General features: G+C 40.0%; 2 protein-coding genes across 10 annotated transcripts in view; one reads left to right on the top strand and one right to left on the bottom strand.

The window, feature by feature from the left end:
* Nucleotides 1-6,822, bottom strand: part of camta1a (calmodulin binding transcription activator 1a) — a 293,919-nt gene extending 287,097 nt beyond the window's left edge. For 8 of the 9 annotated variants that reach the window (XM_031290222.2, XM_031290212.2, XM_031290214.2 and 5 more), the window contains exons 1-2: nt 6,593-6,822; nt 2,749-2,850 (exon numbers count right to left, since the gene is read on the bottom strand). In XM_031290222.2, coding sequence (XP_031146082.1) covers nt 2,749-2,850; nt 6,593-6,617 — 127 coding nt within the window. In that variant the 5' untranslated portion in view covers nt 6,618-6,822. The remainder of the gene's footprint in view (nt 1-2,748; nt 2,851-6,592) is intronic. The other variant, XM_031290217.2, reaches the window with a different exon arrangement.
* Nucleotides 6,823-8,562: 1,740 nt separating this feature from the next.
* The window catches only part of dnajc11a (DnaJ (Hsp40) homolog, subfamily C, member 11a), a 12,686-nt gene continuing 4,134 nt past the window's right edge, over nt 8,563-17,114 (top strand). The window contains exons 1-14 of the mRNA XM_031290457.2: nt 8,563-8,634; nt 9,733-9,862; nt 10,300-10,373; nt 12,281-12,382; nt 12,512-12,637; nt 12,798-12,920; nt 13,138-13,211; nt 13,321-13,510; nt 13,622-13,707; nt 14,002-14,118; nt 14,650-14,805; nt 14,936-15,005; nt 15,276-15,333; nt 16,525-16,667. Of these exons, the coding sequence (XP_031146317.1) occupies nt 8,563-8,634; nt 9,733-9,862; nt 10,300-10,373; nt 12,281-12,382; nt 12,512-12,637; nt 12,798-12,920; nt 13,138-13,211; nt 13,321-13,510; nt 13,622-13,707; nt 14,002-14,118; nt 14,650-14,805; nt 14,936-15,005; nt 15,276-15,333; nt 16,525-16,667 (1,521 nt within the window). The remainder of the gene's footprint in view (nt 8,635-9,732; nt 9,863-10,299; nt 10,374-12,280; nt 12,383-12,511; nt 12,638-12,797; nt 12,921-13,137; nt 13,212-13,320; nt 13,511-13,621; nt 13,708-14,001; nt 14,119-14,649; nt 14,806-14,935; nt 15,006-15,275; nt 15,334-16,524; nt 16,668-17,114) is intronic.

The following is a 17,114-nucleotide window of genomic DNA, read 5'->3' as shown; positions in this document are numbered from 1 at the left end:
AAAATGCGTCACTAATCATTTGCAGCCAAAACATCATGACTTCCAGGCTCATTTAAATTAACGCAACCGTTTATCATTAAAAGAAAAAAAAAGATTCACCATTACTTTTAATTAACTTAAAGCCGTTTCAAACATATGGAAAACAAAAACAAAAACGATTTCCTTTTTGCACTGTGAACGATATTCCCTTTAGTCACATTTCAATTTTTAATGACAGTCCATAATCCCTAATTTGAAGAGGCTTGAAACGTCTCAAGACTTTGCAAAATAATTTGCAAAGGCCTTGAATTTCTACAACATCCATTTTATACTGAATCTGCGAGGACGACTGGTGGTATTTGGCCACAAGTGAAGAGAGCACTTGATTAGACCGAAGTCTATAGCCTACTACTTCTGGGAGATTCTGAGCTGAGCTTTACTACAACACAGGACAATTTAGGCAGTGTCAAATTTCCCTGGCAGTGATAACAATGACTGGCCCCTAGTGCAGGGGCAGGTCACCCCACAGCCTGATGGCTCTTGGGAACATGGAGAGGAGTGTGCATAGCCTTAAAATAGCAATGTGTTACTGTAGGATGAGGAAACCAATTATCTTCATCATCTGCCCTATAGCCTGATCGATAACACTCTTACATACAGGGAAATTGGTAACTGCACACGAGCACACAAAAAAAAAAAAAGCCTTACTAAACTTCACTTGAGCGTTGCTATGTTACTACAACAAAGAGAACATTACACGGCTTCTAGCTATAGCATCTTGGATGAGTGTTTGACCTGCAAAACACACAACAGCTGTTGTAAAAGACGCAAAAAAGTGTTTGTTTTCTCCTCCCAGTAGGATAACGCAAGTAAGAGATTTGTATTACGCTAAATCTTGCTGGACACCATTTCTTATGCAGCTGTAGTAGGACCACACAATATGCAACATGTGCAGGGTGGTTGTCACGTTTACATTCCCGCAATGACTATACCCTGGATGCACTATGGCTCCATGTGGTTATTATAGTACAGTGTAATATAGCATAATGAGGGAAGACTGTCAAAAAGTCAAACAGCTGGAAAAAAAAGCCTAGGCCTATTACTGGAAGTTCAACAAACATGCACACACGGTTAACTGCCTGCAACAAACTGAAAATGACTCTTTATGTGTTCTCAGCCCTCACCAAGCTCACCCATCCATAAAAATCCCATCTCAAGGAGAGCAGAGGTGAGGTCTGTCTCTCTCTCTCTCTCTCTCTCTCTCTCTCTCTCTCTCTCTCTCTCTCTCTCTCTCTCTCTCTCTCTCTCTTCCTCTTGTTCTCTTTCACTGTCTCCCTCTTGCTTACACATGCACACAAACAAAGCCCTTCTTTCTGTAGCATAACTACTGCCACAATTACTCAGACGATTACTCACATCAATGGTTTACCTGCCTGTTTGAGCTGCTGTATTCTGCTACAGAGTGTCCTAGGTGAGGCAGAGAAACCCTCAGGCTGAACGCATTTAACAGGGTGTCTGACGTGGGTACAGGATTCTGTAATACCACGCAATAACATGAGGGAAAATAGCAAGACCGGCAAAACGTGTTGTCAGTCACAGCTGTCACACATCAGGGGGTAATGCAAAAACAACAATGTCCCTGTTACAGTCTGCATCCCTGTTACATAGATCTGCACAAGCAGTCCCCTGCCATTAAATCTCTCCAAACATTCTCTTTTAAAAAAAAAAAATACCAAAAAGATTTGGTGCAGAAGAGCTCTCCCCAGTGACAGATATCGAGTGAGGAGTCTAACAAGGGGTTGTGGGGGATTTCAGACTCTCTATTTAGAAATGACAATACATGAGCACACTTAATTACCCAGTCTCTAGTCTAGATGTAGTCTTCCAGCAGCAAAGAGACTGGTGTATTTATTAACAATGATGGGGCTCCTTTCTGCTGAGAAACAATCTGCTTTACAGAGGACAGCTTTTTCAATGGGTAAGACAGAGGCTAAAATTCAGACACATTTTCTAAAGAGGAATGAAGGGAAAATCAACCACAAATAATATCAAGACTTTGACCTATATTCCTGACTGATGTTGTGTGTGTGTGTGTTTGTGGATGTGACAGAAAATAGCACTTGTACACAGACGTGTAAGTGCACTGAAGCATTTCCCACAGAAGCTGGTTTTTAATACAAGTCATAACAACCTCAGCTGTGATGTTGGGTTGTCTTTGTTCTTTGCCCCCTAGTCTACAGTTCTCATAGAGCACGAATGTAATGAGAGGGAGGCAAAGACAAAGACTAATTCAATTTGAAGGGGGAAAACATCATAGGATATGGCAATGCATAAATATGTTTGTCATAAACAAATTCATTTTGCAAGACTTCAAAGTCACACTGTAAACTTCGGTTGATTTTCACCCCACTAAATGCAGGTTTAAGAAAAGCAGAGAAAAGCCAAGAACAGGGTCATAATGGATGGCTTAAAGTGTAAGCTTTCTCTCTGAGGGTCTGCTCAGGTCCTGATCCCCTGGCCTCGAAGTGAAACAATCACTCTTAGTTAACGACAACACTTCAACTATTGACAGCGTGATCCCGTAAAGCAGACACTTCAATCAACAGAGCAGCCGGACGAGGTGTTGTGTTCGAGGAGAATAAAGGAAGGAGGGGGTGCATGGGGACGGATGAAATCAAGAAGTAAATAAATGAATCAATGAATGAATAATAGATTGGCCAGCTAGTGGCCTCTTGGAGCAGCAATGCAGTATTAATAACTGACTCTTACTGTTTGTCTCTGTGTCATCACTGATACTCTTAGGTGGACCATGGCCAGCATAACACACTGCTGATCTGTACATTCGATCCGGATTACGAACTTTCTTCAGTCCTTCAGGAGGCAAAGAGAAAAGTAGAGAAAATCGAGGAAAAGAAGCATTCTCCCAGCCTGTGATAACTAATCAAACTCCCCATGCAAGCAGTATCAACAGAAGCTAGACAGTATATTGAAAGACATTTCAAACACACAAGAGCTGTTGGGGAAAATATGATATTAAAATATGAATATGAATATTTTTTTTATAAGAGAAACGGCCAGTACTAAGGGTCACTGTAGCTCTGGCCTGGTTTGACACGGGTCACTTACGCTCCCTATTGTATCAGTAGTGAACTGGATGAATCAATACAATCAATCAGTGGAGGCTGAGCAAAGCAGTCAGCAAAGGTCTATTACAGACAGGCACTACGAATGATATGTCTCAGCAACCACAGACCGGACCTGTGTCCCATCCATCCTCACCTCAATGATTCAATTAAACGGCAGGAGAAAAAAATGTAGCGCCTGATTCAACACAAAACTAGGAGAGCGAGTCGTCCGACATCACGAGGAAGTTAAATTCATCCTTCTTTACAAAACAGCGAAGAAATATTTATACCATTGCTGCACAAGCACTTTTGTAAGTTAATGGCTGACTGCGTGCTTACTTGATGTTTTGCTGCTGCTTCACCCTGAACTTTGAGTGAAATGATAACATCGTGAAACTTTTTAAACTGCACCCGCTTGAAAGCAAAAGAGAAACATTACTTTGAGCACAGCTGAGGCCACAGGCCTAATTCTCTATTTTTAGAAAGCAACCTTTTTTGCCGATTGTTTCTGTTCTGTCACAAGAGTTCCAACTGCATTATCCTTCGATTTGCGTTGTTGATTTAACGCATATATCGGAGTTGTATGTGTCAGTAAACTACCCCATCATTGGCCTTGCATTGATTTCATTTTAAATGAATGTGACTATGCTACGCTGTTGAGCTAGGTGTAAATTTGTTTGGGTAGCATCAAGATTCAAATTCAGAAGGTAAAAGCCTCAAGATTTAACTTAAATAGTGTTTCCGTTTTAGTGAATATATTGGAATCCCAACACCGCAGAAGTGTTAGTACTGTAGCTTGTGTTTACAAAAGTGCTTGTTTCGTTTCTCAAAATTGGCTTTCGAACAGCAATATTTTTATGACCGCATACTCTGGTAGATTCCTAAAACCACTGGATGTAGTTTTTATCCAGAGCAGTCACACTGTAAGACGTATCGAGCTTGTCTTTTCAGTGCCCTCCAGGCCTTGTACTTAAAGTAACGGACCCACAGTGCTTTTTATGAATGTGAAGAGGAGAAGAAAAACACCCCCAAAGGCCCTGACAATCAGTTAGGCTGGAGAGAAATACCCCAGGATGTAAACATTACATTACTGAGTGTGACTGGGTCATGGCCCCTGGGTTTAACACAAGATGTAACCCTCAGTTGTTATGGGCCATCATAAGACCTGCCAAACAACTAAGAGAGATCAGCACTGCACGCATACCACAAGGACAAAAGGTTAAGGAAACACGGTTTAGCTCTCTCAGTGGCTACCCGACATCCAGGGACATGTCGTGTAAAATGTGATAGCGATGTACATTTTAAAAGCATGTTCTACTTTAATGAAGAGCCCAAACTAAGGACAACTGGATGCAGGAGTAACGATTCAGCATGACAGCTCTATGTAAAAGCTTTAAGTGCCAGGTTTGCATGAGACAGCATCGCAATTATGTGAAGGTATGAAGCACTCTCTCTTTATGCTCCCCTTGCTCCTCCTCCTCCTTTTTCCCACTGACCGGCCTCACAGGAACACTGAAAATAACTTAACCTGCTCAGCAATGGGACTTTCAAGTCAGGGTTTTCAGTAAGAGCTCCCAGTGTCGGAGAGACATCGAAATTAACAACTGGAGCCTATTAGTTAAGTTTGGCTATTTAGATGAATACATTAGGACTATATACCACAGTGAAGTCATTACTATCATAAAACCAGATGTCTTTATGTTTTTGTCATTGTCACAGACAGAGCCCTCATGTAGTAAGTGTGCTTTTGTAGCTCAATACCACCCCCTGGTGGGACTCTGTTTAGTGGTAGGCACACTGACATCCAAACAACTGAGTCTTTTATCGTTTCCCCTCATATGAACAGAGGCAATTTGTTTACTCTCATTTAAAACATTAAAGTGATTCTGCATCAAAAATAATTCCTGTTTGAGGTACTGACACCAAAATCGGAGGGAGATCTATTCAACTTCGAAACCTGCGACAACACGTTATGAACAGCTCAGAAACAACTGCAGCTAATGAATGGGGTTTTTTTCTCGCTTTTAAATTATGCAGCCAATTTTAAAGTCTAAGATTACCCTTTTGCTCCACACTAAGGTTCAATATAAATCAATAAATATAAAAAAAAATACCTTATTCCTAAATAAGTTTAGGAATAAAAGCAAGAGCATACTGTATTGATGACCTGTCATACTCAATTCTGCCAATCAAAAAACTAAAGTTAACCAGTTAAAAGTATGACATAACTAAGATACTATATTATATATAATTAAACATGCATATAAGGTTTGTCCATGAGATTCTATAAAACATGTTTAAGTTGCTTAATGTATGAATGTGAGCTCTATTAAATACATAACTCATTCCAGTCTGGTTCAAATACTCTTAACAGCAGAGAGCTGACATCTGGGTAGAAGAACGAGTCCCTTTAGCATTAATGTAATACGTCATCTATATTTTCATATATGGGTTGTTTAATAACTGACCCACAAATTCCCTGGGCCTCTCTGAATAAGAGCAGATCTCTAAAGCATATGTTTTGCAGTAAAATATCCCACTTAACAGGAAATAAGTAAGTCTAGTGCATTTAATTTGAAGTTAGTGAGCCGTATAAAATAAGCTGAGGGGAAAAAAAGTCATCATTTTGTCCTACGTGTAAAGTAGTGTAACGAGCAGGCTGCTGGACATTCTACTCTCCATCCTCCCTGTTTCCTCTGGTGTGATGGCATTTCATTTCAAGTGCGATAGGGCATTGCAAGCGGAGCGGGCATTACAGCGTTTTGATGCCCGTGTTTAAAACCAAATATAGGCCAAGTATGATTGGCATTTGGGAAACATAATATCCGCGCATTTAAAAAAAATGCATCACTTCTGACTCGCAAAAACTATTCGCTGAATGCCAAAGGAAATCCTCGCGCTTCAAGGGGGAACTGAACGACCCTCTTCAAGACGGGGAAATAAAAAATAAAAAAATAAACTAGACTAATGCATTTTTAAACCGATGACCAAATTATTATTGTAATGCCTTCAAAAGAAGCTCCAGATAGCGGTTGCAGAAGAGCGCCGTATTGACAGATGAACTGACACAACCAAGCGGCTTTTTAAAGCTGGGTAATAAGGGAAGAAGTTAGTCGATGCCAATGACATGTTGTCATTAACTTAGCTTTGTTGTTAACAACTTGAATTGCTCGCCATTTGACAAGAATCTTCAGCAAAATAAACGGAAAACGCGTTACTTTTACCACGCTGACTGTTTGTCCCCGTGGCGTGCTTTAAATGTGGGCTACGATGGGAATAGTAGCTGGCTAGAATGCAAGCTAATATTAGCTGGCTAGGTGATATCTCCACGTTTTAGCTGCCTATTCGGAGGAAAATAGCGGAGCCGTTTTCTACCGAAAAATTCTCCACTCGTCCTCACGCGTGTGTCATCTCTGCACAGAGTTTCAACTGTTCTAAAATCACACAGCGGTCATACTAGTAAAATAATCCCATTATATTTCTCTTACCTTCCGGCTTGTTTTCGGCAGCCATTTCCCCTTCACGCGCAACATCCTCCTCCTCCTCACGACCGTGGGTACCACGCGCGTGCACGGCGAGGACAGCACGAGGAGGGACAGGAGGAGCAAGCGGCGAGTCGGTCCGACCGAGGCGAACTTACCATTGGCTGTGAGACGGTGACTGACAGAGAGGCTCCGGGAGGAAAAACACATCTCCCCTCACCTTGACACCAGCAGCCGTGTTTTTTTTTTTTTTTTTTTTTTTTTTCTTACAGTGAATTTAAAACAGCTCAGAGGCGCTGCAGGTCTCGCATGACGCTTTTTTAATGATGATGACGCGTTATTGTATTAAAACGAAATACCTTAATGCTCAGTAGGGGAGGTTACGTGTTTTATCCTTAATTTAAACTAATTAGATTGTGAATATTACATGTTTGTCTTTGAGCCATCCCACTAAAGTTGTTTTACACTGAATATCATTCCTGAGTGACAAAAACAACTCTGTCAGTACGTTGATTTTAGCCTAAATTACTGTTTAATTGCCTTAATTACTTTTTTTTTTTTTTTTTTTTTTTTTTTTTTTTTACATATCTTCAGAGATAAGTCTGTTGATCTAAACTTATAATTGAGGTATATACCTATTTGATACAACCGATAACAGAAAGCCCTCTGCAGAAAAAAAAAAAGTCATCTTTTAGATAATCATCCAAAACAGCTAATTATCGTTAGTTTGGGCACGTCTTGTTTTGATGTTAAGGTTAATTTAGCTATATTTAATCAGTCAGTATCGAATATGGTTTCCAGGGTATGTATAGCCTATTAAAAACAAACATTACAGACATAGTACAAATAGTCTGTACAGTCAGTCAATCAATCAATCAAGTACACATGTCCCGTTTACATTTGAAAGCATGTGGACTATAGTTTGCTCCCTTTTAGACTTGTAACTGACTTAATATAGTGGCACCATGCTGCTGAAACCATTGAGGGCTGCTGATGGAGTCCATCTAAGCAGTTGTGTCAGCTACTGGGGGGGTCGATGTGACGCAAAGATTTGAAGACGGCGCAACAACACAGTTACTCTAATTCTGTTCACTATGCTGTCAAGCTTTTTAACTTCCATTATTATGGCGCAGTTACATAGGCTTGACAATAGTATGGCTACGTTAAATGACTACAGGCAATCTAATCACAGATCATTGTGCTTAATAGACTGTGCTTTTGGCACTTGCGTCAACTACAGCACTTAAGGACAGCTTTCATCCTGCATTAACATGCTGGTTGCCGTCTGCTGAAACGCAGTGTAGGCTATAGCCTAGTTTGAGGTGGTGGTGCTGAAAGGACAGCTCCTCTGCTGCCTGCTGCTCGTGCGCCTTTATACAATCAACGGCTCGTTGTTATTGCTAAGAAAGTAATAATGAACTAATGAAGACCTAATGCAGTGAAGGGATTTTCTCACCCCTTGCCTGAATTGTTCCTATAGGATGCAGATAATAGCCTTTTAGAGTTGGGCATATACATATGTACCCATCGTCAAATATGAATTGAATTGCATTGGAAATGTAACACTATATTCAAATGAGTGTCTTTTTAAATGGAAAGTAAGGTGACCTAGCTATACTGTCATTTCCACAATAATAAAAAAATAAATTAAACATTTTAGGATTTTAAGATAAAAAAAAAAACCACTCTTTGGCTGCTGTATGAAAATGCCACCCTACTTTTTTACTTCAGACAACAACAGATCGCATACCCTTACATACCCTACATTCTCATAACATCTCCATTTTCGAATAACGAGGAATAACTGCACAAGTTAAACTTCAAAATGAAAAGCACACGTTCAAGACAACGTGAACAAGCCTGTGAATACAGTTGCTTTGTTGTCATTCATCCCCAACACAAGGGGGCGACAGAGTACGCAGAGAAGTCTCTGGGCCATGTAAATGACAGGAAAGAAGAGATGACCGGGTGTAAACATGGCGTCTGCCTTGGACGATGATGAGATCCTTAATGATGATTTTTATTCCCTGCTAAATGTCAGAAGAGAGGTACAATATGCAGTTGTGATCTGAATAGATGTGTGTGCGGGTTCATGTAGCAGTCATTCTATAAACTTTGTCCGGCTGATATTTAACGGTTACCCGTACTGTCACATGTAACGTTAGCTAAGGTAGCTAGCGCTGTGACCCTCGACATTGCTTTCTGTGCTGTGACTTTTCGGCTGGATACTTTTTAAGTCATACAACAGGTTGTTGTGGGGTTACGACTTTAACAACAGGAGTTATCAGTTGATGAAGTAAGATAGAGAACAGTGTGTTACTGCGGCAATCTGGGAGCTAATGATAACAAACTGACTGTTATTTTCAGTTTTATAATGTTCTGATGACTGAGGACAGTGCTAACTAAGTCAGCTAATGCTACAACTTTACTTCAAGTCTTCACCATGAAACATTTGCAGTTGATCAGATTACAATATAAATATGTTCTCTGATATCTTGGGGATCAAACACTTGAGGTCTTGATTTCTGTATTTGTAAAGCAGGGAACATAATGTTCATATGCAAGTGGCATTCTACAACACACAAATTACTTGTGGCACACAGGGACATGCTGTTCCAGAGCGGCTAAATATGCAACAGTTTAAAAGTCCATATATTTGCGTGGGTGAGCATGGGAAAGTAGAATACGTATTAAAAAGGTTTTGCTTAAAACATTAATTCAAGAATAAATGTGAAACCCATCCCATTATATGTTATGCAGTAAAACACAAAATAATTCATGGTCTCTAAGTCATTGATTTCAAACATGAAATTTAACAAAAGAGTAGTTAACATGAATGTACATATGTACTTTTAACTATGAGGATTGGGCCAGTACCCTTTGTACTTCAGTCTATCTCGCAACAATATAATTATAACCTGAATTAAAGCAGCAAGTTTCTGTTCAGACTGTTTTGTTACAAGTCATCTAAACCCAATGAAGACTGGAAGACTTTATGAAGTTCAAATAAGTGTTGGAGGATCAGAAAATGAAGTTGGAAGTAGGGGAGCTGTAGCAAAGTCTTTCCGTGTGTTTTTTATGTTGTTGATCAAGTTTCCCTGCAAGTTTTGTCTTTCACATTTTCTACATTTGAATGTTGTGCTTAGGCAACACAGGACGAGCTGAAGGCGGCATACAGGCGGTTATGCATGCTGTATCACCCAGACAAACACCGGGACCCTGAACTAAAGCGTCAAGCAGAACAGCTTTTTAACCTTGTACATGAAGCTTATGAAGGTAAGAAAAGCTTCGATCATATCATGTAGTCAATAGGGGTGGGGGAAAAAATTGATACAGCATAGTATCACGATATTTTCCATGGCAATACTGTATCGATACACAGACGCCAAGTATTGATCTTTTATTATGTATGTGTTGGTCAGTTTTGTCTGTCTGACAATTCAAGTTTTGCAGCAATAAAATTAAAGTGAGATGAACATGAATTGGGAAAAATTTGAAGTTGGAAAAAAGGAAATACATTACAATATGTCGCAGAATATTGCAATATGTTTAAAATCGCAATAATATCGTATCGTGAGGCCTCTGGTGATTCCCACCCCTAGTAGTCAACTCCCACTTCAGTTACACATGAAGCAGACTTGAATATGTTATGGTCTGCGCAAACAAACTTTTCTGATGCCTAATATTATTGGTGGTTATCTATGTCTTTTCAGTGCTGCGTGACCCACAGGCACGAGCTATCTACGATATCTATGGCAAGAGAGGACTCGATGTTGAAGGATGGGAGGTAAGTCTATTAGTGACTAAAATGGCCGTTAATTCCTAAACAAGGCACCACATGCAGTTAAAAACAATAGCCATTGGGTTGATAGACAGTCGGTTAATTATTAAGCCCAAAACATACAATGGCCCACCTCTGAGGCGTAGTACAGGCAGGAGAGTTGAAGCCTCATGGGATCAGCTCAGTGGAGTTTTGAATTTCACTAGCATGATTGGCAGACTTACGTCATACATAAAATTACTGCATATTGAATGAATTCACTATTAATGTCATGTGTGTATTGCTAGCCAAGTACAGACATGGCCAAATGTTATAATAAATCTATTTTAAAAATGATGGTTTGCATTAGCAATTTCTAATGCACATCAGCAGGTGCAGACTAGTGCACAACTCTCCTCCAGTACACCATGTTTTTTTTCTCAGTGGTGGTAATGAGGGAGGGACAAGCGCTGGTCTTTCACTTTCCCGACCCAGATTTTATCCTGTCGGTCTGGGGATTTAACCGACGACCTCCCGGTCACAAGCTCAATATGCTTTCTTAGCATCTTTTTCTTCGGAACACTTTTAAGTCGGGTTTAGTTTAGATGGGACATTTGTTTAAGTTTGGCACCTTCTTGTCAACTTCGACAAATCAGTATATTTTTAATTAGACACAACTAGGAAGGTTGGTGTGCTTTAGACGGATATTTAAAATGTCCACCAAATTTTGACCCTGTCAGCTAGCATAACAACTTTCATGTACATTTTAAACTCAATAGTCATTGTTTTTAAGTGTGCCAATGGAAATATCTAGAGAAGAGCATCAAAAGAAATGACGTGCATAATTATTTTTCTCAATATTAGTCACCCGGACCCAGGGTCTTGACTTGAGAATAACTCACTTATAGAAGAATACACAGTTAATCTTCAAGTATAAACCATACTGTACATAAGCATCATATTTTGGGATTGCAGTCTCTTGGTATTAAGGCTGCATTACCCCAAGACTTTCCTGTCCTATGTGACATCTCATCATCTAACCTGCTTAAAATAGTTCTAGTTTTGCTTCATCTGTGTTTACTATAATTATACATACTTGACAGTACAAAATAGCAGTGGTTAAAGAAGTATCCAGATTCTTTACTTAAGTATTTACCACACTGTAAACATACTCTGTTACAAGCAAAAGTCCTGCATTGAAAATGTTACTTAAGTAAAAGTATGTAAGTATCATCAGGAAAATGTACTTAAAGTATTAAAAGTACTAAATGCAGAAAAATTTACGAAACTGGAAACGATCCAAACAGTTGTGTGTTTAATGGTCTAGTCATTTCAGCTCTACTTGTAGGCCGTTATATTGTTGGGTAGTTTAATTTATAATAAATGTGATTTGTGTGCGAAAAGCTTAATTTGCAAAGTAACTAGGGACTAAAACTGTCAGATGAATGTAGAAGAGTAAAAAGTACAATGTTTCTCTCTGAATTGTAGCAGAGTAGAAGTAGAAAGTGGCACGAAAAGAAAAGAATCAAGTAAAGTACAAGTACCTCAAATTTGTACTTGACTGTACTGTACAGTACTTGAGTAAATGTACTTAGTTACATTCCACCACTGCAAAATATTACACACACACACAGACAAAATTAACTTTTTCGTCCACCAGCCAAATGGCTAGTGAATGTTCAAATTTTACCAGCCTCTCGATAGATTACCATTGTTTTTTTTTTCGCCTGGTGAGTGAAACAAATCTACCAGCCACTTGCAAATGTATCCAGCATTTGGCTGGTGGATGGTGCTGATTTTGAACCCTGCAGACAGAACGTATGGGAGCATGAAGTTCTGTTGAAATTTCTCCTACTGTAACTACTTTTTCTGCAACCTGTGAAGCAGCCAATCCACCATTTGCTTCGCTTTCATATCATATCTTCTTTCTCCAGGTGGTGGAAAGAAAAAGGACCCCTGCAGAGATCCGAGAAGAGTATGAGCGTCTTCAGAAAGAGCGAGAGGAGAGACGGCTTCAGCAAAGGACCAACCCAAAGGCATGTTCAGAAGAAGATAACAAGCCTCACATCGAACTGACTGTAACATAAAGTGTCAATCGGGTTCTTGTGCGTATTGTATACGTCATTAATTAACACGGTATTAATTCCTGAACCTGTTATTTGCAGGGAACTATTAGTGTGGGTATTGATGCCACGGACCTCTTTGACCAGTATGAGGAGGACTACGAGGATGTTGGAGGGGGAGTCCCACATGTGGAAATCAACAAGATGCACATATCCCAATCCATAGAGGTAACGGGTTGCTCCAGATTCTACATGAGGATTAAAGTGGCATTTCTCATGATATGTTTTGGATTAAAAGAGTTGTAGCCACAATTACATTTGTGATAGTTGTGAAAGATTTTGGAAATCATTCATATCAAAGGACATTGTTTTATGTTTTCTACTGCAGGCTCCTCTCACCACAAAAGACACAGCCATTTTATCTGGCTCTTTGTCAACCCACAACGGAAATGGAGGTGGCTCCATTAACTTGGCCTTGAGAAGAGTCACCTCAGCCAAGGGGTGGGGAGAGGTGTGCTGCATTCTCACTGGGCAACACACACACACACACACACACACACACACACACACACACACACACACACACACACACACACACACACACACACACACACACACACACACTCTTTGTAATGTATACTACAAATGGCCTACTTTCTTTCTGTCACTCCACATTTCTAGATGTAAAAAAACATTACCTGTTGGTTTGTGTGTGTGTTTGTACACAGGTAGAGCTGGGTGCTGGAGACACCCAAGGACCTCTTTTAGGACTGAAGATTTTCCGAAACTTGACGCCTCGATTGTATGTGTTAAGATGCAAGAGAAAATAAATGAGTTCTCTGTATTTTTACTACAACATGAACAATAAAGTGATTTTTTTTTTTTTTCTCCTCCTCTTTTTTTTGCTTCAGCTTTGTGACCGCTCAGTGTGGGCTCCAGTTTTCATCCCGAGGCGTGCGTCCTGGGGTTACCACGGTGCTGGCCCGTCACCTAGACAAGAACACTATGGGCTATCTGCAGTGGCGCTGGGGCATCCAGTCCTCTATGAACACCAGCATAGTCAGGGACACCAAGAGCAGCCATTTCACCTTCGCAATGCAGGTTAGCAGCCAGCAGTTATATTTAACTAATTAATGTTAGACAGGACACCATTAAATCAACAGTTGCTTGTCAGGATTGTGCCAAAATGATCTTTTTTTTTTTTTTCTGCAGCTTGGCATTCCTCACACTTTTATGATGATGAGCTACCAGTACAAGTTCCAGGATGATGACCAGACGAAGATTAAGGGCTCAGTAAAGTATGTTGTCAAAGTGCAGTATGTGTTATTTGGAGAACGTAATCATAAATTCATATTCATTAGATTTGTTAAGTGTCAATCTGTTTCTACAGCAACTACAACTCCTATCCATTTAATGGAGACCTGTTATGCGTTTCTGTAGTTTTCTGTCATGTCTATAATGTTACAATGTCGGATGTTCATGTTGAACTTGGCCAAAGCTTCAAATAATGAGGTAAACGTAGTTAAAAGAAATCCCTGTGAAACAAAATCTCCGATTTATAGTGAGAGAGTGACCTTTTCTTTATGTTACAGATCAGGTTTCTTTGGGACCGTGGTCGAGTACGGTGCTGAGAGGAAGATCAGTCGACACAGTGTCCTGGGGGCCACCGTCAGCGTGGGAGTGCCCCAAGGCGTCTCCCTCAAGATCAAGTAAGTGCCCCTCTTTGCTCTAGTTTCCTGTTTGATGCAGGTTTTAGAGGGTTTTCATCACAGCGCTGTTGCTATGGCACCCATGTGACTCCATGCCAGCCAGTCCGATTAAATTGGTTGGTAAGTTGTGTCTGCGCTGGCGGTGCATCTTTGAGAATGTAAACACAGGATTGGACCCATTGAGATGTTGGTCCATGGATGAGTTTAAAAGTTTAAAGTATATATACAGTATATCTCTTCTTATTTTTTGGACACTTTGGACTATTGTTTTTGGGACAATTGTGTTAACACCTGAGAAACGATGAGCACACTCACTGTCCTGTCTAACCGGGAGTACAATATGGCACATATTTTCACTTTGTCATTTTTAGGCACATAGCTCTACGTAGCTGAGAGAATACTTTTTGAATGATAAGTATTCTGACATTTTCAGGCAGAAATTCCCACAAATATTACATGGAGTAGCCAATTTAGCAGCCAGTTAGCGGCCATTCAGATAAAAATAATGAAACCATTTCTCTCCATCCGCAGACTAAACCGAGCCAGCCAGACGTATTTCTTCCCTATTCACCTGACTGACCAGATACTGCCAAGTGCTGTATTTTATGCCACAGTTGGACCACTGGTTTTCTACCTCGCCATCCAGCAGCTTATTATTCGGCCCTACGTGCGCGCCCAGAAGGAAGAGTAAGAAACCTTTCCTTTAAGTTGGCCGTTTCATGCAAGGAATGTTTTTTGGAAATAGCACCGCATGTATTATTATGGCCAGATTTTATGAGCTCATTTCATTTTCTCCATTTATCTTTGAATTCACCAGAGACTTGGAGAAGCAGCAGGAGAGCTCGGCCTCTAATATAGCCAGGAAGAAACAGGAGGCAGAGGCTGCTGTGAGTATTTTTTTATACAGGCTTTGTACGTGTGCCTGTGGTACCAATCCTACATTGTGGTTCAGCGTTAGATGAGAGACGAAGGTATTTTGGGGTGACTGTCATGAAATATTACAAGTCCCACACCAGTCAGAGGAAGGGGCTGAGATGGGATTAGATAAGATGCAAAGTCTTAGTGAAATTCATTACTATAATCTATATCATGTAAAATCTCATTGTTTGTGTCTGTCTCTTTCCCTTCCTCCGTGTGCCTTTGTTTCATCTCTAAAGGTCTTGCTCATGCAGGAGTCTGTGCGCCGGATTATTGAAACTGAGGAGTCTAGAATGGGTAAGATGAGTAATATTTAAGGGATGAGCTTATCCTGGGAATGTTTTTTTTAAGCAGGTTGTGAAACTTTTTGATTCTGTTACATTCTGAACAGTTCCGTTTAAGGTGAAATATGTTGATGCCCAGTTGAATGCTGCTAACTTCAAAGTGTACTTTCTTAGACACACTGCCTGTATTTACTATATGAAACCAGACTGCTGGTAAATCTTCTGATACAGTTCACACGTAAAAAAAAAAATAACAATCTAAACTAAAGCAGACTCCTTGCTTTTAGTGATCTTGAGCATTTCACTGAAAATCTAAAGGGACTGTACACCTGACAAAGACTAGTATGGGGGGCCTTTCCATTGTAGTATGAGGAGACTTACTTACAGTAGTGGAAAGTGATAGTATCTAATGTGGTTTTTCTGGAGTGCTTTTAAAATAGTGTTCAAATTGTTAATAAAGGAAATAGAGTTCGGTGGATTTCTTAACGACCCTGCAGCTTCCGTGTCGACTAGTGATAATTGGGGCTTTTTAGTTTGCTTTTGATAAGTACACTAACAAAAAGCTCTCAGCAGACAGTATAATTTTCTCCTTGGGGAGTTTGGCAAGTGATAATTGGCTTATGACACGTGTCACTGTAGAGGTTGCTTTAATGTTAGTTTCATCAGAGGTCCCCTAGACTTTGCACTTGTAAAGTAACGGTTAATAGGTGTGTGTGTGTGTGTGTGTGTGTGTGTGTGTGTGTGTGTGTGTGTGTGTGTGTGTGTGTGTGTGTGTGTGTGTGTGTGTGTAATAACAGACACACAACTCCTCTTCTTTATTCAATGGACCACACTCTATGAAATGGTTACGGTATTGTTTATGCAGCTTGCAATTAAAATTAATTGTGCTGTCTTTTTGTTATATGCTTGCAAAAATAATTTTAACAATCAAGTCTAAAAAATGACACTGGTTCTGTTTTTAATTAAATATGTGGCAAAAATTGCTGGCAGGAAAGATTCAACTAAATCTATAGTGAAAGTGGGAACTTTGTTGGACTTTTAATATCAATTCATTCAAAAATCTGTCTTTTTTGTCGATCGTGCTTGATTTTTTTTATTTTTATATATATATATATTTTTTTTTTTTAACACATCTAAATAACACATTAATACATTACTTTTCCAGTTGATTCACACTATTCTTGATGCTGCTTCATTAAACCAGGTCTCATCATCCTCAACGCCTGGTACGGCAAGTTTGTGACAGACAACAGTCGAAAACACGAGAGGGCAAAGGTCATTGATGTGACTGTGCCACTGCAGTGTCTGGTGAAAGACTCTAAACTCATCCTTACTGAGGCCACAAAGGTATGGTCATTTCCAAATTCACAGAATTTATCCAAAACCTTTTCTGCAGTAATGTTATTGTATCCATTGATACAGTACAAGGTATTTTCCTGGTACACAAAACATGTTTATATATACTGTATATATCAAAACCAATTCGAATATTTAATCGCGAGGAATCGCATGATTGTCCATAGTTAAGGGGGAACTATGCCGTTTTTTTAGCTTAATTTACCTTAACTGAACAGTTTCGGAGTCATTGGAATTGTTATATGACTTTTTTCGAGTTGAATGGTGGTCGTCTCGCTTCCCCCTAGCGCCTGTGAGTGGAAAAACCACCCTTGCAACTTTCAGCCGGCGGGCCGCCGGCCTCAGCATCAGGAAGTATCGCGTGATATCAGGTCTCGCGATGCAACGAATTGCTTCACGGCAGAGATGGGGACTCGAGTCTGTGGCTCGGACTTGAGT

This window comes from Sander lucioperca, chromosome 12, assembly GCF_008315115.2.
Source record: "Sander lucioperca isolate FBNREF2018 chromosome 12, SLUC_FBN_1.2, whole genome shotgun sequence".
In the NCBI taxonomy this organism is placed as follows: Eukaryota; Metazoa; Chordata; class Actinopteri; order Perciformes; family Percidae; genus Sander; species Sander lucioperca.
The sequence above is the reverse complement of the archived record's forward strand: the minus strand, read 5'-3'. Positions and strand labels throughout refer to the sequence as shown.